This window comes from Papilio xuthus, unplaced genomic scaffold (genome assembly GCF_000836235.2).
Source record: "Papilio xuthus unplaced genomic scaffold, Pxut_1.1 DF825946.1, whole genome shotgun sequence".
NCBI lineage: Eukaryota > Metazoa > Arthropoda > Insecta > Lepidoptera > Papilionidae > Papilio > Papilio xuthus.
This window is the reverse complement of record NW_013532703.1, coordinates 15613603-15639908: the sequence shown is the minus strand read 5'-3', so window position 1 is coordinate 15639908 and position 26306 is coordinate 15613603. Positions and strand designations below refer to the sequence as shown.

The following is a 26306-nucleotide window of genomic DNA, read 5'->3' as shown; positions in this document are numbered from 1 at the left end:
TATAGTGTAACAGTTCAAAGTATAATTGTTCGACAAAATTGTTTGAAGACCTTGAAACATTGGTGCATTCAGTCATGTCAGAACAAAGCTGCAGTGATAGACATCTTGATGACTTTTTACGTTGAATAACTCGGCGACATGACTCATATTGCTCACACATATCAACCCCTTACCAAGAGTTTCAACTACCGAAACAAATGTACAACATCTTGTTGCTATCACAACAAATTCATAGAGATTTCAGAGGAGAGATTATTATAAAAGCTAACATATTAAAATTACAGGAAAAAATCTTATTAAATTAAAAATTAATGTTTTTTTTTTAACTTAAAAATTGATAAGATTGATATGTACGATAAGCAGATAAGATATAAAAATGTTTTTTTTTTTACTTTAGTAAATATTTGAAACTGGACACGGACACGGACTCCATGATAACAATAGAAACCAAAGTAATCGTAGAAGACGGACGAATCGTTCTCATCGGCCTGTGCAACGCTCTCACGACCTGTGCGGACAGAGATAATTCGGCTTCGTGCATTATGGATTACTACTTTAAAAATATATACTATCACGACCATTGATTGTAAGGGATATCAGAGGTATAGAAGATTCAGTTCGAAATCAATTTTCATTATACAATATTTGATTAATTGAGTCTTTGGAGTATCAAGTTTCATAGCGAATTATAACAGCAGATTTGAAGGCTTTATTGTTTCGAGTTTTTGAAAACACCATCAATATTTCTTTCCGTAACTATAATTTGTTTCAAGTACATAAACAAAAAATATATTATCTAATCGAAATGATAAAATTCAACATGTGTCGATGTCGAGCTGCAATATGACGCAAGCTACGTAAATACATCAAGATTAGTGAACAAAATCTATCTCTATATTATAGTTATACTGGTAGCAGCACAATGTCGAGTACATTTGACATAAATATGTTGTATTTCCCAAAGTTCTCACTCATAATCTCGTATACAGCATACAGCAGTTCTGTGTCTAACAAATAACCAAATTTCCTTATCATAGAAATATATCAAAAATTATACAGGAGTCAGTGACAAACGCGTCGGTGGCTCAGTGGTCAAGCACTTGACTTGCAACCTTTAGGTCCTGGCCTCGAATCCCGCCATATACCAATGTGTTTTTCAATGTTCGATTTACATATGTACAATTTAAATATGATGCAACCTGCACATTTGTGCGAAAAAATTCAAAGATATGTGTGGAGTCAACATTCCCACACTGGGTCAGCGTGGTTGACATAGCTGATGGTTGATATAGATGGTTGATATAGCCTACTCACCCCTAAGTGCAGGCTCCGTGCCCCTTAGCGGAGACGTATAGTGAGCTGATGATGATGAATAACAAACGACAGAGATATTCGCCCCATTAATATTTTGCACTCAATTATTTGTTTTATGTAAACAGTTCCGTGTGGCAAGCAAGACGGTCATTCGCCGGCGCCCACACGCCTTTGATTCAAACGGTGCGTTGTACTGTTTACCACTAAATTAAGAGTCTTTGCAGTCAAAGAAACCTCTTGATGTGTCGCAAAAAAAAGTACATTTACATGAAATAATCATTCGAAATAAAGGGTAAGAATATTGTGTGCAAGACCAAATTTGGATAACGCGAAACTCGAAGCGTATTGTTCAACTGCAAGGCAATCTAGTTGCTTTTAAGGAATAAAGACCTTTCCAGTCGCGACGGCATTTCGACATATCGAAATTACAATTTCCAGCCTGCGGAGTCAATATGCGGCACTTTAGCGGGAAGCCCTGGAAGGAAGTGACACACGAAAAACGAACCAAACACCAACAAGATAGGGTCCAAATTGATATACAAGAGGGGAAAGGGGATGCACTTACTAGCGCTTGTCGCGTGCCGTTGCAAATGCTTTTGAATGCATCTCTCGTATAACACAGGCATGATATCGAATCGTAAAAAATTAACAAAAGGAAGCAAGGTAATCTACGGTATAACCACCGCACTATTCCGTGTGTTCCATTTGCGATTCGGGGCGGCGGTGCCAGGCGGCGGTGTGGTGCGCGGCCGTCCGATCACTGTCCGCGCGCGCCCCGTCCGCCGGCACTTATACGCGATGTTACCACCTTTGTGCCAGCCTAGCAGCATAGCAGCATGGAAAAATGGCAGGGTGGCAGCGAATGACCGCCGTGGTAACTTCCCCCAAAATGCTCCGTCATGCCATCGCTTTTAATTATTAACAGAGAAAATGCTATAACGTATACGCGAGGGAATACACGGAACACGAAATGAAGACCGTGTTATCCGGCGGGTCGTGGTGCAAACAGAAATGGCAAAGGGCAATCTATATATAGGCTTTTCACATAATATGTGCTATATGACGTGTCTATACGGAAACAAATTTTTAATCTGATATTTTTAAGCTAAGAACTGCCGTTTTAATTTCTTTGTAATTTGGGTCGCTCAAAATCTTTGAGGTTTTTAATCCTGACATTCTAAAGGTTTTTATTCGTTTAAAAATGACAATGAAGTAATTTAATGTGTATATCAACTAAATTTAGAAGAATTTAGTACTCGTAAGAGGCTATAAGGTTGACGGGCAAACTAGCGCCTAATGAACTTGTGACTTAATAATGATGTAATACACGAACACCCTGGCTACGTCGGTATAATATAGGCATAGCACGACACCAATATTTATATCTCATTATGGTCGACTGCGACTAACAACTACACAAGTGTTACAACTTTACAGGTTTAAGGCCGTGAACTAAGCATATATAGAAACTTGAATATTAAACGTGTAATTTGAAACTGATGATGATAGTGGATAAAGACACTTTGTTATTTACCATAATCTGAAAAAATCTTAGTAATATTATGAATGCGAATTTCTGGATGTATGGATGGCCATTAGAAGGTATCTGTTAAACGGCTATATTGATCTCGCTGAAATTTGACATAGATGTAGAACATAGTCTGGAAGAACACACTAATATTTGTTTTAATTCCGTGATATAAAGAAAACACAAAATATAATGATTGAAATAAATACAAACATTATATTATAACAACATAGCGAAAGTTCAATGCATCTTGAACGTTCACGTGGTCGTGTTGTCCGAGGTGGGTGGCGATAATGAATCGGCGGGGAGGCGTCAGGCGCAACGCCGCGATAACGGACTGCAAATTGTGCAAATTCCCAAGCAAACAACTAGCACTTCGCGGTTCATCATTGATAATGATACCAAGTTGTAGCTGGTCTTTGATAGAATTAACTTTTAGAACGTTGTTGACAAGAATGATAAATACATAACATACATTTTACAGTATTATAGTTTTGTTGTCAACAAATTATAATCACTTTTTACATATAGATACGACGTTTTGGATGGATGAATATGATCGGGCGTAGTAGGATACGTTTGATTCTAATATTTACTGGGTAACTTCGCAACTGCTCAAAACATGTTATTGAAATAGATCAGATATAGAACATAGTCTCAAGTAACGCCTTTTTTAAATTTTGCGCGGACTAAGTCGCAGGCAAAAGCTAGTAAATTATAATCTTTGTCTAATTAGGCTTTCAAATAGGAGTATCCCATACCCATGTTTGTGTGATGATTGATGTCCACAAAAGATCGATCGTGTTGTCCCGAAATGTATTAGCGGATTCTTGATTAAATAAAAAAAATGATAAAGTAAAAAAATTTAAGATTATTTCGTATGGAACAATTCGTAGCTACGTATACAACCTGACCTTACGCACCAGAGCGAAGCCAACTCTAATGACGACGAGCACTGGGAAGTTATTAAAACACTAATCCTCATTTGCTTACTTTTTATTTTCTATTTTAATTAACGAAGTTTGAAAGAAACCTGATCCGTACACTTAGCAAACCCGATAAAGGATTTTCTACTTTAATTAATGGAGTTTCAAAGTGAGAAGTTCGAATCCATACACAGACCCGATGAAATAAAATTTTGCAAAGACAAACGCCTGTCAGCCTCATCTCATTACTTTATAAAATAAAAATCTGCTTTAGATACTATTATAAAACTACAGAATAGAGTCAGCGGGTCCATTAGTGGACAGTGGGCACAGACAAAGTGACAAAGCGTACAATCGCCGGGGCAGGGGCACGCCGCGGCCTTGCCCGGCCAATGTCAAGATCGCATTATGCGGCGGACGGCAAACCTCTGCCCCATTGTGTCTATATACATGTCACCATGTGGCAAGTGGCAGTTACGATTCTAAATAATTTTGATGATACATAAAGTACCCAGTAATCCGTATAATTACTATAATAACTTTGCCTCTAGCAATTAAAATTTTAAATAGGATTGTCTAAAAATGTAGAGGTAATTTGCCAATTTCTTCTTGTTTTTAACGGATTTTATTACAACATCGCACACGACTATGCTCGCGCGGAATTAAAAGAACTTAATAAGTCTTCCAGACTATGTTCTAAATCTTTGCCAAATTTCAGCGAAATCCGTTGAACCGTTCTGGAGATACCTTGAAACAAACATCCATCCATCTAAACATTCGCATTTATAATATCAGTTAGATCTATACAGTTTCTGAGGTAATGCAATTCCCAAATCGCCGAGGGCAAGTGCTGACAGATGGACGTGAGTTAATTGAGCCAAATGGGTCAGTTGGCGTTGCCAATGAATCGAGGTGTCGCCATGCGGCAGGAACTAATCAAAGCTCGGGATACCCTGACATATATCACAACTGTCTACAATCTATATGTTGGGAAACAATAATTAAATAATCATCAGAACAATTCATTTAGCATAGATGATGTTAATATGTAAATTAACTACTTTTTCGCGTTTCTTCAATGAGCTATTTTGTTGTAATTAAATTACAAGAAATATCCGTACCTTTAAAATGTTAACATAATTTAACGTCAAATAATTCATTTGGCCCCAATGTGAGTTTGTGTCGCGAATTTAGTGTGCTCTATTTTTATGAAGTTCATTGACCGGTAAGTTTTAGCAATTAGTTTATACATTTTTAAATGAAATAATTTCGTATCCCCTTAATCTTTAGATCCTTGATCACGAGAAGAATGAAATCTATAATGGAAACCAGAAAAACTTTATAAGAAGGGGAACAAAACCTAAAATAATTTGAATGTGTCATAACGATCTGACGCATTTCAAACCTTTAAACAAAGACAAGACCCGCCCTCGAGGACACGTCACGCACCAAAATTAAAAACTGGCCACAAAGAGTCACCATAATTTACACGTTTAGATATGGAGCTAATTACTTTACTTCGAGTCATTAAGTGACCACTACGAGAGACACTAAGTGTCAAGTGTAAGAACTCTCAAAGTGACGAGGTGAGGAAGAGTCCTCAGAGAGAGGAAGAGATTCAGAGGAGTACGACATTGAGACCTTTACGTACACATTTAACATAAGAAATTGCTTAACATAATATATATGTACACACTTGCTCGTGGGAACGTAATCTTTCATGCGTGCAGCGGGCTTCGACCCCGGACTTCTTAGTTTAACAAAATCGCAATCTTCGGTTTTACAAAATCATGTAAGATTTCAACTGCAATTATTTTAGATTACAAGGAAACATATTTATAAATCTTTCGTCTCTGGATATAAAGACATACTAGCATCATTATTTGGCGGAAGCCACATTCTTATTCTGTTTGTCATAGATTTTTTTAAGACACAATAGTCATCAACATATTAGATGGTAGATATTTTTTCATCTATAATTTTCACACTATGTTAATAAAATGTTATTACTCTTGTAGCGACGCGTTCCTTTTTATTAAGACTACATGTAATTTACATTCACTGTCATAATCAAAGCGTATTCATTTTGGATCATAGCGAGGCTTAGAAATATCACAATTTGAACCGAAAAGAACATTTGTTACAGTTTTCTTTACATCTTATTACTTTCTAACATTTTAAAAATATAAACTGTCAGATGATGAAGCAATGGAAATATATTAAATTTTTCCTCTTGTCCAGTTGACTTGGATAAAAATATGAATGTAATATACAAATCATTATAATAAGTTTAATATCAAATACATACCTTTTGTCGCAACTGGAATTGACTGTCGCGTCATATCCTAAAACAGGAAAAGAATTGATTAACAAAAATCATCATTTGAAACTAGAAAATAGTTAAAAGAAGCCAAACATTCCAACACAAAAGAAGAGAACTTGAAACTGAAACAGAATACTATTTTATTAGCTAATAAAGTAGTGCAACCAAAAATATTAGAAAATATAATATCAAACGTTAAATATACAAATACTAGTATAATAGGATATAGTACTGTACAGCAAAGAAATTGTGTAGCATTACAGATAAGCAGACCGGCAGATTACAAACACCCGCATCGTGGGAAACGACGGTTTGCGAAAACAAAAGCTAAAAAAACTGTAACACAATGAAGTTATGCGGGATTGATTAATGTTTTAGAAATTCTGACTAACATTGGCAGGTAATAAAAAAAATATGCACTTTTTAACGCCGATGACCAAATTAGAAAAATAATTTCAGGTTATAAAAATATTTACTTTTTAATGCCGATGACCAAATTAGAAAAATAATGGCAGGTTATTAAAAAAATATTTACTTTTCTAATTAACACCAGCTACAATCAATAAGATTAACAGCTGAATTCCTTATGAGGAAAAATCAATCCCAATTCTAACAAAGTTTTAGAAAGTAATTTATAATTTCACAGTGCTGTATTTACTATGATATCTTCATAAACAACGAAGAGACTGTTGGAATATACTTTATTACGCGTAACGAAATAGATTATAATTAATTACATGGTGTCTGCAGCAACTGAACTAATTCTAACCAATCAGCAGAAAAGAGGTCGCATATGTGGAGCAATTTACTAAAATCTAGTACGAATTCCCGATGCGCGAAATCATTATTAATATTACCCATGTACTAATAAACTTCGTGGTATTATTTTGCAATGAAGATGTTCCAGACATGTTCACAATGTAGTCAGAATCCTACAATTCGTGGAATCAATACAATGTCGAATATTATGGTTGAATACTTTGGTTTAATGACATTAGATCCCGCAAAGTAAAATGGGCATAAAAAGAAATTTTAGAAATGACCCCACTAAACTGGCTGTCGCCCTATCGTTTAGCGTTTTTAAAATTATTGTGAACAAAGATTTCTAGACCCATTCTTGAAGGTTACAAAGACTGCATACCTTTTTTACAAGAACCCCATAAACATTTTATCATCACGTCTTGGGGTAAGGCAGAATGCACTGGGGTGTGATGGGGTAAGATAAGAAGTGTAAAGTAGGTCGGCAGGCGAGGCGGTGTGACGTAATTTCCTTGAAGTTCATCGCTGGCCGTGCAAAATGGATTAGCACTCGCCGACCCAGCCATGAAAGTTAAAGTTATGTAGACAGCTTTGTGGCTCGTTTACAACATGCGTCGTAAATGTAATTTTGTTTAGTATTATTTACCTCAGATCATCCATTTTACGACAAATAACTAAACCGACACTTGTGGTTTAGTTAAAGTGTCAAGGTCAACTGCATTTTTATATAATTCATCAATTTATTTTTTGTCCCTGAAGAAATCAACATAGCTATAAATGACAGCCTTCCAGGACCCTCTTGAGAGAATTAAATAAATGGCTAGAAATTTACGTCGGGATACAAACAATTTCGCTCTAAATCGCAACGTTAAATAAGATCGAGAGCTATTAAATGTTCAGAAGTAGATTGCGAAGCTGGATAATCGAGGGGCTCGTTGCAACTTGTTTCAGAAGAAATGTAAGGAAAATCGCATAATGCTTAATTGTTAAAAATTGCGTCTAACCGCAACTCACCAAATAGAAACTGATAAACCAAAGTTACTCTTGCGCTAACGTGATCAGTTTAACTGTAGAACATATGGAAACAGTGCAACAACACATTGTTGTAGAAACCGTGCGATCGACAGGAAATCAATAGCGATGTATGAATGCGCGGATACAGGCATGTTACCGCGCGAGGGCACGCCACATCGCCACACCGCAGCTCCGATAGCCGTGCGAAATGCACGTGTGAACCTTCCCCATAATGTATATAAACATACAGACGCAAGGCATAACGTTAGTAAACCGAGTCATATCGCATCCGAGATCGATCATAGCTCAAACCAAAACAAACAACGAGCCAGAATTGTGCGGATGTTAATAAAACAACAATAGTCGTGTCTGGAATAAATCTTATACTTATCACAAACGCCGAGTGTTAGATTACTAAAGTAGGGTGTTGGCCACTGTGAAGGTCCTAAGTCTAATCTATCTCATATCTATAATAAAGACCAAAATTAACATACGCACATTAAGACATATGTTACCGAAATCATTGTTGCGTGAAGGTCTTCTCCCTAACTAACCACATGGCTATTTTACCTCGAGATGCAAAACAGCTTCCCTTTTCTAGTTAAATGAAGATGCATTGCTGGAGGTCGTTGGTAATTACAGAAGCATTCACTTAAGTTATTGCCAGTAACAAGTTTCAACTACATTCTCATTAAAATACAGTCGGCGCGGTCAAACTTGTGTTTTTGCAATAATTCCGTTATGCGCGACATTGACAGCACCTTATCGGCGCAACAAGTTGAATCATATGCTTAATGATATCATTGCATATGTCTATAGATATAAACAAACTATAAAATTGTAGAACATTTATACATAAACTTTTTTTGTTTGGTAAAAAATAAGAAAAAGGCAAATAAGAACAAATAAAATAACAAAAAGTGCTTTACATTGCTACTGCTACGTAACAAAAAGACTGGTGATATTGGATTGCGTTCCGGTTGCGCCAGGCGGCGGCACGACGAATCGTGATATTGTCGCGGGCGTGACGAGAACGCAAGCCGACAGACAGACAGCGTAACAAGCCGATCGTGTGCACAAACATGGTGCGGCAACGTAATGGTAAAGGTGCGTGATAAAGTGGATGGTGCGGTTCCATTGCCCGCGCCCCGCGGACACCCCACCGCACGTGGTGACGAGCTGTGTATGGTGTAGCCGGGGCGCGGGCGCGGTGATATCGTACCGAGCGTGAGTTGCGCACGGGCAGCGTGTGTCCGGCGTCCCCTTCCGCCTCTGCGCCCTCCCGCAGGAAGCCGCCCTCGTCCGACGACGAGCCCGACGGCTCCTTCGCATCGAATAACGTGCATCAAACAACAGTGCCACTTACAACTCGGTGCCGCGGAGCGCCGCTACCACACCGCGGACCGATCTCAGTACGAATGGAAAGTGAAACGCGCCGCTACCGCCCGCCATAAAAAATCGATGATGTCCAACGTAAGGTCGCCATCATTGCCGCACCTAAAAGTCTCGCCGATCAATATGCATTGTGTGCAAGCGTATGCACGACCATTGCCCATCGTCTATTGCCTGCAGCGCTCCATCTAATAAGGCGTGAGATGCGTTGCCATGACGACGCTGTGCTCGTTAACAAAAGCTGCTATGATTACTACACGGTGCAATGATCACCTGCCAACTGATGATGTACGGAAACATTGCTACATTTTCTTCATCGGCTGTTGCGCTAATCTCGTACTCGATGTCTTCCGTTAGGTGATAAAATTAATAACACAATTAGCCTTTGACGCAATTTAAGTATTTTCTAAAGTCATTTTGATTTCCACTACGATGATTTGGTATGTTTTGATGAAGGGAAATGTAATTATGAAGCCCAGACAGGACATTCGGGTATCGCGGATAAGATACAACTGTGGCGTCGATTGGCATCATGCTTTCCGACACAAACAGACAGGGCCATCACCGGTTGGTACGCGGTTCAACCACCGCTTAACCCAATCGATACACTATGGCTTCCGTTTAATTTTGACGCGAAACTAATGTACGCAAATTACAATCGTTATCACTGGCGATATAAGCACACAGATAAGATAAACTCTCCTACTAATAAGTGAAATGGCCTTTAAATGTACGTACGTTTCCATTAGAAGACGTCATAGGTTAAATCTACACATAGCAGAAATTAAAATCACCTTCCAAGAATGAATTAACATTTTGACAAAGAAAGCTATTGGCAATACTTTATTTCTACTGTTTCGCAGTCCTTTTAACATAGATTTTGTTGGCCTGTTTTAATTATTGGCTCCTAATGATGTATTAGTAAATAGCTTAATTAACAACTAAAAAAAAGTTGGTACTTTACGTAAGAACATGTAAAGCAGTTCAAACTAGCTGGCAAACGATTCACAACTGCAGACTTTCTCGACTGCGACCTTTAGCAACGGCCCGTGGTCTGTTGTGTGGTGCACCACGAGAATTTATTGCATTTAATTTTCTAAGACTAAGCCGACAGGGATTGCGGCGAATGAACACCAAGGTTAGATGGAATTAGTTCAACATTATAGTTTGCACGAATTATGTGTCGCAAAGATATTATGCAACGTTGCACTGAATTATACCAGGTCTTAAACTATACTACAAATCCTCACCTTCAAAACTTAACATATTTCGTTTGTGTTTTAAGTGACAATCCTTTATTACATCTTAATTATAACTACCAATAAATATTTATTCATACCGCACCCTAGTTTTCATCTATGTTGTCATATTAAACTTTTGTTCATACTTATCCCTTTCACCAAATATGTATTTACTCGTGTGTAAAGAGAAGCGAGTCTATCAAAGCATGTTAACACGTAGAGTGAGCAATGCGATATTTGGATACGTTTGGCGGACGTTTGTGCGGCGGTCGACGTGTTAATAACGGTACGAGGCAGGCGTACGTGTGCATGTCCGGACGTAAATTGGCAAATTGTCTTACTACAAGCAAGCAAGCGCGCGCCGTGTTCATTGACCCTGGTCAAAATAGACCAACGGCCGTTATCGCGAATGTCGGATTTCGCCAATTTACCAACTAATTTTTGTTGTTTTAATATTAGAGACGTAGAAAAATATATTCCTTTCACCAAAAGATTATTGTAATTGTGAAGCCTTCAGTGGTATTATTATATATTCAAACATTTATAACTAAAAATCACTTAAACTTTGATTGGGATTCGAACCCTAAGCTTAATTAAATTCCAAACCACTGAATTGCAGTAGGTGAATTAATAATGCAAGTACGATTCTAACTTTATAATGCTCAAAGCGACCGCATCGTTATCTGCCCACATTTGACATTAAACTATGGCCGGCAGCGAAGTACGAATTACCGACTTACTTATCGCTTGCCAGTGAATATGATACTAAATAATTCAATCTAACTTTCGAACCCTATTTAAAAATTTCGACTTAAATCTATTTCAACACACTCATACATCCTTCAGGCAACCAATGTAGGATGTCAATCCATAGTTATGTTGTACTGTAACTGTGTCAAATGTATAATTTGTGTGAATAACGAACTAAAATTATCGTTTCTGTGTAGTTCTTTCAGGCATCTTTACCACGCAATTGACAATTATTCAAAGCCTAAGAAATAGTGTAGACTTTACTAACAATGGCAAATGCCTTTAAGAACAATCTGCATATTTATTAGTGACTTCATACGTTAGCAATCTTTCTTATTTCATTCTGTCTCTTTCTTTCAGATCCTCATTACAGCTATTGTATGTTGTGGTAGGCGTACTCACCCTGGCGAGTTTGTTGGGCGCATTGGAGACGGGCTGTAGGTGCGGCGAACGGCGAGTGCCGATCAGCTCGGGGTTGAGGGCGAGGATGGTGTCGATCTCCACCTCCTTGCCCTTGGTCTCCCCGCGCTCGAACCATTCTACCGTCACAGAGCGCGTCTCCACGTTCACACCAGACACGATTGCCGAGTGGATGCGTCCTGAAATAATACAACGAAAATTTGTCACAGTGGAAATTAATCACATAGATCTTAGGGTACGCCGAATAGGTTACACAATATGTTTAATATGTTAGAACTTAGAATTGGAAGGATTATACGAAGTCTGTTCAATATACAAAGACAAAATTAAATGTTTTGTTTAAAGATAATTAATGCATAAGAGAATTAATTTTTAAAACAGCAAAATTTTTTTTGGCTTCTAAAAACTGAGATCGCCAATAGTTTTGTTTCCACAGCTGGTCATGACGTTTATTTAAAGACAATTTATCACTATCGCCGTCAGTCTACAATTTAGTCCATTCCATACAGATAAATAATTCAAGTGCATAATAACGTTAAATAAATTTTAATTATTCAAGAGTCAATGAATGGTAACATTGTAATTGTTAAATAAACGCTGTTATATTCAAATGTAAGGCTGGCAACAAACAAATCTTTGTGTGAGCTTACAATCTGATATTATGTTGCACGTCAAATGAAAATGCATCAAAGTATTTACTATTCGTAAATTAGGTCAAGGCATTTTGATCCCAGGCCGACGCAACACATAGCCGCGAAATTATATATTTATATAAATTGAGCCGAGACCGTTGAAAAATTATCTTTTCGTGTTTACATAAAAGTCTAACTTGTGTCGTAATAATAAAATATTACCATCCTTTTCATTCTCTTCGTAGAAACCGAGATAGCAATAAAGCTATTTTCAGTTGCAAAGACAGTTTACATTCACAGTATTAGTAGCTAAATCGAATTATTATCTTTGTATAAAGCAAAATACTAAACCTAACTTGAATTCTATAAAAGCAGAGTTTGCTACGTCATACAAAGTGTAGTTGCGGGCTCGGGCTAACAAGACTCCCCGCCGCCCTGTGGCTGTGACGTGCTCTAATTTGCATACTAGAAAGCTCTGTGCAAAAGGACAATGAGTACGCCTTATCCCTACGCTGTAATTTCAAACGACGTCGTCTAGACATATAAGATATTAAATTCAATTAGACAACTTTACTTGTATAATGGAAATATTTTAAAGAAGGTATAATAGCTTAAAGAATATGGAGATGTGATATTTACTTTAATAAATAATAAAGGTAAGTAAAGATGTTCTTTACGATATAGTTAATCAAATCTATGACAAGACCAATGAAAAACAAACTTTCTTGATCTATAGCTAACATATTGAGCTTAGAATCGAAATGTATCAAATTATCTATCGACAAAATCCATAATATTTTGTTAGTAAATAAAAATTCAGTAAAGATAGCCAGATTTATATACACTATGTACAAGAACCACTAATACACAGTGTAAAATGTAGACCATTAGCAATCAAACAAGCACACAATTCTGTAAAAGGCACTCAAAGGTTTTGCGCCGCTATTCCTGGCTGCCTTCCTTGTTCGCTTTGACAACTCATTCATGTGAAACACTCCACATCTGTGCCTGTGATGTATGTAGGGAACAAATACAAACATTTTTATTGCTAAGAGTCTGTGGGGTTCAAAAAATATGAATACTAATGGAAAATATGAGCTTATATAATTGATACGTGGAGTGAAAACCTTGTAGTCCTTATTAAGAGAAATTGCGCCAACTAACGAACACAATATTTGACATAATCAAAAGTACATAATGTGAAGTGCATAGAGCGATCAGAAAAAATCTTTGATTAATGTAAGTATACCGAAAAAACTTAACTTCAAATTACGTCAAATCTTAAAGTCACATTTACATCGTGATCCTAAAAAAACTTTACTTTACTACACAAGGTCACTGACCTTATACAATCAGGCGTTATATTGCCGGTTCTATCTACCCGTTTATACCGAGGGGAGGCGTGGCGAGCAACGTGGCGTAGACACGACTCCTATTAACAGGTCAACAGATCTACGAAAGTAAACAATCCTCGCCGCAGCGGCCGTTATTGTAAACAGTTTTGTTTGGAAAATGTTTACTAATTCGAAACACACATCGTCTCGATCTTAATCATAGCTTAGCAGACAGACAAGCAAAAAATTCAGAAAAAAGTTGCAAAGTAAAAACTTCTTAACCTACGCAAAAACATGACTACTACAGTTCGTTTTAGTTTATTTTCTTTATAGTGTTATCTTTAAGCTAGTTTTCCTTCCTGTGTTAACCTAAGAGCCAGTTCCTTTCCTCATATAAACATCGACCATAACAACACGTACATTTAATTTTCGAATTGGTGTCAGCTTATGTGTTCAATATAAAAGACGCATTAAAAAAAATCTAATCGGTACAATTGATACTGGCAGCAGACATAAAGAAAAAAAAACACCAAAATCGGGTAGACAGGTCAGGCGACTTATTGATCTAACAACGATACAGCCATGGTTACGTCTGTAAGGCGACGAAAGTGGAACGAAGTGATCGAATGTAGTGAGCAAAAACACCGTTATCTGTGACGCAGACTGCGACGTGCTGAAGCGCTTAAAGATAAAGAAGAAAGTGCTTCAGTGGTACACGTGCTAAGATAATGTTTAAGGTTTAATGCCAACAAAAGTCAGGTAAATTCTGGAAGATCGTTAGGAAAGAATGGGATAGAGCAATTAAGAAAAGAAGAATACAAGGAGATGGGCGAAGGAATCTTTCACATGTACACAATCATAATTTTAGTCCTATATACCATAAGTTAAGTCCAATCACACACAGTTCACAACAGGCGGTTTTACCAATTTTGAACAAGTTTGATAACTTTGATGTAAATTACATTAAAAGATGCCTCAAGAAGTTTCCTTGTACAACACAACAAAAAGTAACCCCACAAGGATTCCTGAGAGAGAATGTCGTCTTTAACCGACGGACGTTAATTACTGGAACCGCTACTATATTCTATCTACTAATATTCTTGGAAATGTAGCTCTGAGTACCGAAGTAAATAAGACTGCGAATAAGTTTTGTTTTTCGCAATCGTGACCTAGTCGTTGCACTCAATAACTTCAAGGTCGGAATTTCAATTCTAAACCAAAACAAATAATTACGCAACATACAAAACTTTACGCTTCAATTAGCATTGTTACTACAATAGAATAAATTTAAAAATTCGTGAAATTTTACGAAAAAAAAAAGAAGTGTAGTAAACTCTAGCCTTGCAATACTTTTGTCTTATTTTACCTCTAGTTTACTTTTTAAATATAAAGTATCTAGTTCTATAGCTTTTGCATGAAACCGCAAAATGTAATGAAATCGTCGGAATAGAAACTAATCAGTCAATAGAAAGTTAGTCGAGAAATAGTACTTACAACACAATACTCTACAACTTTATTATATCTAAAGTAATATAAAAAAAAATAAGCGAAAGAAGCGTGACAAAAAGTTTTAATTCTAAAGAGCAACAAAGGAGAAGAGGCAAATAACGAAATATCATTTAAGGTAGAATTAACTGTAGATAAAGCAGACGCGATTTTCTATCTAGCAGGAGGTCAGTCTACTATAATAATAATCTACCTGATTTTATCAATTGAAATTGGGCAGATAAAACATAAGAGTACTTTTTGAAATCGGTTCATTACTAACTAGAAAACGAAATCCGAAAATCTGATAATGATGTTTTTCAAAACCTAGGATATTAGAAAATAAATAAAATCAGATTTATGTGAGATCAAACTTACAACTAGATTTTGGGAACTAAACAAGGATTGTATATCTTGTATAATCTAAAATATGTTTAGTGAAAATAGTACAAGTGTAATTGAATACAGTTGAGCGGACGTCAGTTACGGGCCGTTTAATTATTTTGTTAATGAGGTGTCGAGTCGCAGTAACGTGAGCTCACGAAGAATTTACTCTATTGTTAGTGCTTGTGTAGAAAGTTTAATGTTTCATTTAACAGAGATAGATTTTATTAAAATCACTCACAAGAACATTTTTTTTTCCTAAATTCATTGCTATTTTTATTCCAATTTTCGAAATTTGGAAATTCAATTTTTCATACAATTTATAGTAATTTAATTTGTTGTAAACAGAAACTCCCTGTATAAACATTTAAATGTTCAAAATAAATCTGTAGATTCTACACCTTCAAATCAAATATAGATTTGCGGTCTATATAAATAATCGTGATACCAATAACATAAATAGTTTTCACAAACGTTAGCGACGCATGCAATATAAATAATTGGTAATTAATTTTGCGCTGTCTCAAACTACATGTACGTGTAGTACAATAATATTGCAGACAAGACTTACATAATGCATGCATTTAACGCTGACCATTCTAGATATTGTGTATCTCTTCCAGTGTATCCTAGCAACCTTGGAGTTTGTCTGACTAAATGCGGGTACGTTATGGGAAGTAACAGCCGTAACCTCGTTTCAAAAGGAAACCTTCGAGCTTTTAGACAAGAAGTTTCTGCATCTAATCAATTCAACAGTTGTTCAACAGTTGCAGTTCCTCAGTCCGAAAGGAATGGATCGGACGTGTTAAAACTATTGAATACAGAGAAATGCAAACAAACAGAAACACCCAGTTCCTGATGATCTTCAGTACAATAAATATGTGTAAAGCTAAGATGGCATTTGAAAGTTCAAACTATATCAGTCGGAGAATTCGGCCGGCCGATGTCATTGACCTGCTAACGCGTCACATAGAGCTAATTATAATTGGACAGTTCTTTGGCGCGTGCCGTTCAGCTACGACATACCTACAGACATTTAGAAAATGTCTATACTTGTGTACCACGACGTGTATTTTCCTCTAATAGTTAGGTCAACGGACAAAAAGTTAATTTTCTATTTCAATTTTCAAATGATATTTACTAAAAAATATTGTATTTTTCAAAGGTTTTAAGTGTATCTACTAGCTTATATTTACGTTGTAAGCAAAGAAAAATGCACAAAAAGAAAATGGTCTTATTATAGAGTAGATAGATTTGATCTGGTAGTAAAAGTGTAAAAGAAAGGCTCGTCAAGTTCCCACGGTCAAGTTGCCGATGCCAGCGCCGCCTGGTGTATACTTAACTTAATAACTTGATAGTGAGACGTCAATGGGCTATTTATTACATGCTATACCTTATTGTTCTTGATATTTCTAACTTATGAAACAGACAATTAGTGTAAAGTTTCTCAAATTAAATCTACACTAAATGGGAGGACTTATAGTCTCTGAGTTTTGCAGTAAGGGACATTGTTTTGTAACGTACCCCATTAAATAAAACGTTTCTATAGCCGACCCATGTAAATTTATTTTATCAAATAGTGACAGATATAATAAACATACATAGTTTGAAAATGGATCAAAGAGCACTTTTTATATATGCAGCAATAGCTTGTTGAAAAAAAATCATAACGTTTGGAACAAATACAACTGAAAGTGGCTCTGGAGTAAATAAATCGATGCGAGCACTATTTTACATTAAATCTTGCACATTAATGCGGCATGAGTCAGGAATCCGGTTGAAACCGGCTAGACACGCGGCGCCCGCGTACGCGGTGCAAACGCAACGCAAACAAATCTAGCGAAAAGTCGAAGGGGGAGCGATTTACAAAACAAAGACAATCTACAAATTGTCCAAAGGTAACTAACGAGAAGTTCTTGAAGTATGAAACATTAGTTCTTTCTTTTTCTTTGACTTGAAGTTGATTCCGACGAGTGCAAAGATTGGTTACCTATGGTAGGTACACTATTTAAACATTTAATTCGGTTAAAAGTTCATTATCAGTACAACAACTTTTATGAGGGGAGAGAGGGGGAGTCCTGATGACTGTTCACTATAAGAATTTTCAATAAAAACTACATTTATTCCTTCTTATTAAACTTTACAATTGGACTTTACTAATAATATGACATCAATCCCCGTGTCGCGTCGTATCCACTTTTCCGTCAGCTTATTGTGATTGTCACTCATAGCGCATACGAATCGATTTCTTACAGCTGTGTTGCTTACGTAATACTGAAATCTATTCCATACTAGCACATTCCATAAAAAAAAAAACAAAAGAAGTGAGTAAATATACGAACTCTGCCTCCTTCGTTTATTTACCAAATTTCCTGGCAACGACCAAAACACATTTTATTTCGTTATTTATAAGTAGAGAATTAGTATCATTAAATATTCTGTAAAACCACGTCATTCTATTACAACTAAAAAGATTGCCACAAACTTAATATAGACCATCTAACGTTTTAACTTTTGACTCAAAAATAATTAACCAAAGTTTTTAACTTTTGCTTTAAAAAATTAAGTTATGTTTTTATTTGTAACTGTTGAAATACCAAAAACTATTTACCAGATCGTTTTTTGAATTTTACAGGCCGTATTGCAACCAAAGGCGCGTACAACGATTTAACTTTATCAAGATAATGTATTTAATTTTATCGCACCTTATTTACATTCGTTCTATTAACCTCATAACCTAGAAAATTAAAAGTAAAAATGTAGTCTTACACCAACATATACATATGTTAATTAGCAGATAAGATACGAAACAAGTTTACGAAAAGTCAAAACACCGCATTTGAAATATTAATAAAATTGTTGCAAAAAAACTGTTGTTATAAAAATAATAGGTTATTTATGCAATAAGACAGATTTTTTTGTTATCGATTGCAATAATAATAGTTTAGCCTTGAATTGTTAATATCATACGTGCCTCGTCTCTATTATTTTATTAAGTCATTTAAACCAATAAGTGTTTCAACTTCTCTATCATTAAGTATATTTAAAAAAGAAAAATCTTTACGTCATAAAAATAATAAAGTATTCTAGAAGGCTAAACTATCACTTATGTCCAAGTTGCTAAGTTGCACTTTTCTTGGCACAAGCTTCTCGACTCGCCTTTGTGTTCTCAATAAGGACGTTGGCGAACAAGTTAACAACGCCTTATTGTGAGGCCCGGGGTCAGCAGTTTCGAGCATTTATAGATAAGCTAGACTTTACAAGGAAACACTATTATCCACAAAAGGGCTCAGTATAATGGTGAGATAATTAAATTGAATACATCAGGATACGCCAATGGTCAATGGCGCTCTTAATAAGGTATTTTAGTATCGGCCAAAACCCCACCAGTATTTTGCAGTACTGTTACTTAAGGCATAGTTCCTTACACAATACGAACAAAACAGATATTTAAGTAATGACCAACTGCTAGTGTCCCCATGGTAGATGTAAGTAAGATATAGTGGCTGTTGAAGCGCGGAGGCGATGACATCAGTAGACGGAACTGCCGTCGCCCACGGCCCTCCCACAGCATCGCAGCCTTGCTAAACCTTCCACTAAGACAGAGGGTATGACAATTGCTTGAGATCCGCGATTTATATTTTAAACCTTATTACGTGTATGTCAAATTTAAACAGTGTTTAAAACAGTATTTTTCAATCTGTGAGAGTCGTGAAGCATCCAAGAAGTTAGGGGTTTTTTTTACCTTTCCAAAGCCGTAATTCCTCGGGTTAAGGGTCGGTAAATAATGTTACATACTAAGAAGGTCGTGCCTTGAAAAAGTTGGAGTACGGTTCAATTACAATCTATTTCAATTATTTATTACTCAAGGTAAGGGAAAAACTTGGTAAACTTTTTTTTTTCATTATTTATTTTACATTATATTTTGTATCTGGTGATTAGAAGTATCCGAGGATTATTAGGAGTTACAAGTTGCTTTTTGTAAAAAAATAATTATAGATAATAATTGTGCTGTAAAAAATACTTTTCCGCTACCGCTTAATTACTATAACCTCTGTATTATAGCTTGAGGTGATTTACAACAAAACTCTAGTATTTCCAAAGCACGCAGTTTTCGTTCTGTCTATGGCAAGGCGCTAGGCGGGTTGGCGCATGTGGGCAGATAGTGTACAAACAGACACCAACTGTTTATACATTCAGACTGCTTTTAGAAATACTTAATGTAGGAGCGTTTTTAATCTACATAGTAGACAACTTCAACTGTTATACTTATGATACCAAAGACTATCACTAAGACCCACGATTTCTAAAGGTCAGAAGATTTTACTTTACGTTGTAGCTAATTGGTATTTCAGCAAGCATCGACTTATGAATTTTCTTCAAGTATATATGTAAATGTTAATAAGCAACAACCTATCTTTTCGTTAACAAAAACATTATGGATTTAGGACATAAACGGAGCGCGTTAAACGTTCCACAAACATAAGGCATCTCAACATTGTGTGGTCGTCATTTATTATCAAATAAATTGAGTTAACGAGACGCGAGAAGGTGATTCAGCGTAGTGCGACACAACAGCAAATAACTTGATAATTGGCGATGAATCGCGACGATCCATCTTCGATAAAGAACCGTGTCGATGAACTCAATTTTCTTGTCCTCAAAGGAAACGTGATAAGAGATAAACACCTTTATATTTTACTAGCGAGAGCTAGCGTGAGAACCCGCAATTTCGTAAGTGAGAAATTAAAAAGTTAATAAGTAGCCTATGTGGACTTTCAGACTATGTTCTACATGTATGCCAAATTTTATCGTGGTCCTTTGAGTCGTTCTCGAGAGAAGCATCCAACCAAACATTCGCATTTATAATATGAGTAAATTAGATTTACAAGTGAAGTACCTAAATAGTTTAATCATTTTTTTACAGTTGGACCTTCAAATTGTCTGCAGGCTATCTGTCGATTACAGACAACTTTTCCAGCCAATCAAAAATTTCCTTAGTATAAAAGCTGAATCAATTTATAACTCTTGACATTCAATTAAGGAAACGCGTTCGAGTTTCCAAATACGGTTACAACGTAGCTTTTCGTTTTTCAATTACATATCGCGTGCTGCCTACAGTTTCTATTACAAATTAGTCTTACGAATGCTTATAACACATTTTGTTGTAGCTTTAATAGAGTAATTAAATACAAAAATGTCAAACTATGAATATAAATTAAAATTACATACAAAGCGTTTGACTACTAGTGCTTTTCCGACACATTCTAGCTCAAATTAATTTTGAACAACACTATCACATCTGAAACATCTGCATGTACAAGAACATATTGCGATCTCTTTCATTCTCATTGAAAAATAACGAATAAAATACATTTTTGTACAGTCTCGACATTGAACTCTACAAAATCTCTCAAAAAAAGCTTAGTGGTTATTGTTGGTGAAACATTATAAATAACAATATTTCAAGTAATTAGCACCAAAACAATTACGTCATCCGTCTGATTCACAATATTGTAATTTTGTTGACGTAAAATGTTATTTATCTATTTACATTTAAAACTGAATTTTTATCTTACAAATACAAATATTCCTATAACTTATACATTTTCATTTTAAAAATGCATGAGCGTAAAAATAACATTACTTCGATCTATTCTCTATATCAAATAGTTGCTAAAATGATTTCATAAGTCCTACAACATTCCAATAGCATGCGATCAACATATTCTAATTGATTGTATAGGTTTGTTATGTGTACTGTAACAGTAAAGTGATGCCATTTTTGACACATACTACAAGCATTCCAAAGAAAAAAATTATCACATCAAACATTATCAATTGCATATATCTTACTTATGAATCACACACAAATTTGGTAAAACAGAAAAGAAACAAAGTAACTTTTGTTTGAACTAGTAATAAAGCGAGTTCGTTAACACTATCACTGCCATGCATCATTCAAAAACTCTAGTAGCGTGGAACGTGTTAAAGCCAACTAGCAGCAGTTACTTCCATCATAATCGATACTAAATCTTGTTATTGCACAAGTTGTTTGCTAATTATTTGTTAGGCACACAGGCACCTACGCGTTGCCCGATGACATCACACGTAAAATCGAAAGTCACCACATGACTATTTGTGATCGAAATATCGTCATAACACAAAAACGGTGCGCATTAATCGAACTCAAATGGTATAATGGTGTAAAGGACGAAGTTAAGGAAAAGTGGCCAAAAAATCCGTTTAGTAAAAGATTAAAATTAGAATTTGTACAAAAACAAGTTCTCATCCACAACTTTGTCCGCTTAATAATAAAAAACCGTGTTAGTTTCCTTATAGGCTGTTACAGATAACCTATATTTTTTTTAATTTCCATCTAGATCCGTTTAGACATACTCAAGTTATATTGTAACAAACATCCATGCGTCCCATCCCTCCATCAAAACTTAGAAGTATGACAGTAAGATTGAAGATGGTTTATAGAATCCGGATTATGTAGGCGACCGTGAAACTGTCTACTTTATGTTAAGTAATTAACATAAAATACAAACAACCAGAACAAAGGATATTTACTAGGCGTTATTTTATCTGTATTTAAAACATACTTTTTGCATAAACCTTGTAAACGAAGAAAATATTACTCATAATGATAAAATAAAATTAATAATATCGTTTGGCTGCGAAATAGACATTAATACTAAATATGGAGTGAACTTTGGCAAATATTTGAAAGACAGAGCTATTATAAAATATTACTGCATAGTTTCCATATTTATAATCGAATGAATTTATTCAAACAAGCATAAGATAAACAAAAGTATATTTACGGAAAGTTATCATTTATTACGTCGATAAAAATTATTCATAAAAACTTTATAGGTATATTTGCGTCAACACATCGAGTTCTTATCAGCGTAGAATAATATAATCGGCGTTGACTTATGAATCAGATCTTTAGCACTAAACAGGAAACCTTCATGTGGCGATTTCTTTGAACGGTCTTATTGCAGACTATCCTCAACTAACCACACTTATTTTCTACGTAAACGTTACATGCAATGTCTTAAAATGAAGATAAATATTAACCATAAGTTCTTTAATTATTTATTTTTAACTATTTATATGAAATTGTAATCACTGTAGTTTTGGTTAAGTAAATAGAAAATTTATGTGATGATTTTCTGTTTACTTTGATTATGTAAATAATATCACTAATAGTCAATACAAATTGCACAATAGATGTGTTCAACTTTTTAGACTATGATTAACCAAAGGATTATCAAAAACTTTGACTTTTTTTTACATTATTTTGCTATTAATGAAAATCCAATTTAGGGCATTTATTTATGGTCACCGTACATGTCTCGGCTTAAGTAAACACTCATATAGTGCATCACGTTATGACGTGCTCTAATATATTGCAAAGGAAACGAGATGCAATCTGCAAGGCCACTTACAAACAAATTAATCATATTCTTGACATAGTTTTAACTTTTACTACCAGTCACTTTTCAAATATAACTTTAAAAAAACACGCTGCGGTACTCAAACTCGTCTGTCTATATATTTCCCGTTTCTATGTAATTCTTTTGTTGTTAAAAGTATATAACCCACGCACTTCTTAAGAGTACTTTGATGCAATCAAATGAGGTAGCAATACATCGTTATATAGAAGTGTCGCTTGCCTTAATAACGCGATCTAAACCGGTCAATCTGGTACTTGTGACGTCACATGTATGTAGGCGACGGTTTCCTAGCCTACACTTGCATATAGATGCAAATTTTCTATAAAACATTTTCTATCAACATCACTTTACTGTAATACAACTTTGAATAATCGTATGACAATATTTTCTACAAACAGGTTCTTAGACTCTCGAAGTATATATATCTATGATTACTAGTTTAATTTGCCAATAGATTAATGCGATGAGTATGAGTTAACAACAGTTAAGTGCTATTTGTTTTCCAGTTTGAAACCGTCAGAGGAATAGTCAGTGGAGGCGCGGAGGCGACGCAACGCGAGGGAACCCGCTCTCCGATGACTCACGCACCGAGTTCACCATTCGTAACCACTGCTTGTTTGTGCTAAATCGCAACTCGCACCACGATATATTATTATTTTCTTTATTAACTCAAATGCGTGTTTATTCTTCCAATAAAATTAAAATCTATTTAATATCAATTTGAATACTAACTGCCACACTCCGATAATACGATAAGGTACACGTATCGTTCTGACAAAACAAAATGCATGACACACAACAAAAGTTATCCGGACACAAAGGAGAAAGTTCACGCCAACTGTGTGATGTTATCAAGGAAGGCCTCCAACACACTTCAACATGTCCTGAGATATAATCATGTTAGATGTCTTATATTGTGTTTATAGAGATAATATAATATTAAAATAGAAAGCTCAATGATTATTAGTTCATCTTATAAATAGTGTTAAAAGTGATGTAAGGTATTAAACAATTAATATAATTTAGTGAGCGCAAATTACTCGAGCAATGAACGCAGACGAGAGTTGGCGAGTGGGCGGCGCGACATCTTTCTCCACAACGCGACGACGTCGACAGCCGCTGAGGGCTTTGTCCGCTTTCTGACCACTGACATCACAAATTATTGAACAACTTGATACGACTATTAATATCTTCCACAATTAAATTCTTAATGATCACATCTTCTCTGCATTTCATTTTGCACATTGTGAAATTAAGGTCAGAAACGTATAAGGAACCTTGAACTTCAGTCGTTTTCGCCCGACCGACAGAAGGGCAATATATTTCTCTTGTATTTTGTGTCTCTTGCTCTTGTATGGTTACTTCAACTAAAACCGACAAGATACGCCTTCGAAAACAAAAGATATACGCAGACTTTTAGATGAGATCCGCGTGTACTGCATTGAAGCACTGAAGTGGACAACACTTGACCTAATACCGTCTTTACAAAGAACTGCAGATTACGAGAACGTCGTAAAATGACACTAGTCATGCACTAGGCAATAAGCAATTTTAATATAGGATACAAAATTAGTATTTTTAAGAACTAAATGAAGTGCGAGGATGTATATATAAGTAGAACCACGAAGCAAATCTTAATCCGGAACTATTAATTTGATTAAGAGATAACTCACTTAAAGAGCTTAAGGCTACTGAAAACAATATAAAACTCGATTAACAAGTTAAATGACACTATGATTTTCACGTACTTAAGTGAAATCGCAATCCTAGACGATGGCAACAAACATGTCTAAAAGTTTTTACTTTCCACAATATTTTATTTATGTTGAAATTTTTTATGTATATTGGTAGCGGATCAGGTCATTTGTGGCTTTTGCTATAGCTGGTGGTACAGGAAGACATCAATAATGTCGCGCGCGTGCCAATAAATGTACAAGGTTATGGGGGCTGCCGCGTCACAGCAAGGGCTAATCGATGGCACGCAATAGGAAACGTCGTTGATAAAACTTTGTATTACTTAATTTTACAATTTTCAAGAAATATTGTATCATCAACGTATTCACATATAATTTCGGCTTTCAACGAATTATGTTAGGATAAGTCTCGATTATAACGCCATTAAGAAAAAAGTCAAAAACATCAATAAGAAAAGCTTTTCAAACTTATCCCTCAATCGTAACATAAGTCAAATCCGCGATAATACATCGTCAAAAATAAAATAGAAGTGAGATATGTTGCGATACTAACGAAAACTGTTACAACAGACTTTTGTCCGTTTTTGGCAAATTTAAAATTTAACGTTGGTGGTACACAACGAGCATCGCCGTACATGGGCCGCGCAAGGCCAGGGCGCGTCCTCGCCGGACCCAACCTGCCGCCGAACAAGTGCCACGGATACTTTTGACTTGCACTAAATAACAATAAGATCTCATTCATTACTTAAAACATTACTAGTTGCTTCCTATGACTATGTTTGTGAGAAATAATTTATTAAGAAGTTACATTGAATACACCGAAGTTAAATTTGATGTGTACTCAAAATTTTTCTATATCCAATATCTCACCGTACAGACCACTTAGTAGAGAGATAAAAAATTTAATATTCTTCACTTAAAATTTTTAGCACACTAAATTTAATTCAAAACATTTTTTTGGCAAAATTAGGCTAAATATCCCAGTATGTCATTGACAAATAACCATATCTAAAATAGCTGCAGGATAAAACGGTGTGATACCTATAAAACTAAAAATATATGCATTGAAATTTAAGTATATCTTGTTAGTTATAAAACTAATAAGTTCTTGGCATCCTTTAAATTAAGGTTAAGTTAGTTTGTAACTTTATTTGGTTCGGTTCGTTTGTATATTTTTCAGCCACATCTTATTTCTTTACAATACAGTCATATTTTTTCCAAAGTGACTTATCTTAGCTGTTATTTTTAAAGTTGATTTATTTGGGTATAAACACAACTTCATATATTAAATTCATGAGATTTTATTGTTTTTAATTTTAATTCCAAAAAATTATAAATGAGTAACAAATAAAAAAATAAAGTAATTTATTCAATTACTTGAAGGATTCTAAATTACATTGAAGGTGTTGATAGTATGAAATGTTATAAAAAAATTATCAAACAAAGAAAAATTATCAGATTTTAATATTATTACTGTTTATGTAAACCTTTTCACATAAGATTATTCGACAAATATCTTCCAATAAGATAAAACTATTTGTAACAACTGTATTTCATTTTCTTGATGATCCATCAAAATGTTACAATGACAATTTGAGTCATACTTTATATTGACTTGGATTTAACCATTGACTTTTTCAC

At 35.3% G+C, this 26306-nt stretch overlaps 1 protein-coding gene across 3 annotated transcripts in view; it reads right to left on the bottom strand.

Annotated features, from left to right (window-relative positions):
- Positions 1–26306, bottom strand: part of Klp10A (kinesin-like protein 10A) — a 37973-nt gene that overhangs the window by 10917 nt on the left and 750 nt on the right. For all 3 annotated transcript variants that reach the window (XM_013321209.1, XM_013321208.1, XM_013321211.1), the window contains 2 exons: positions 11650–11846; positions 6077–6113 (listed from right to left, as the gene is read on the bottom strand). In XM_013321209.1, the coding sequence (XP_013176663.1) occupies positions 6077–6113; positions 11650–11846 (234 nt within the window). The remainder of the gene's footprint in view (positions 1–6076; positions 6114–11649; positions 11847–26306) is intronic.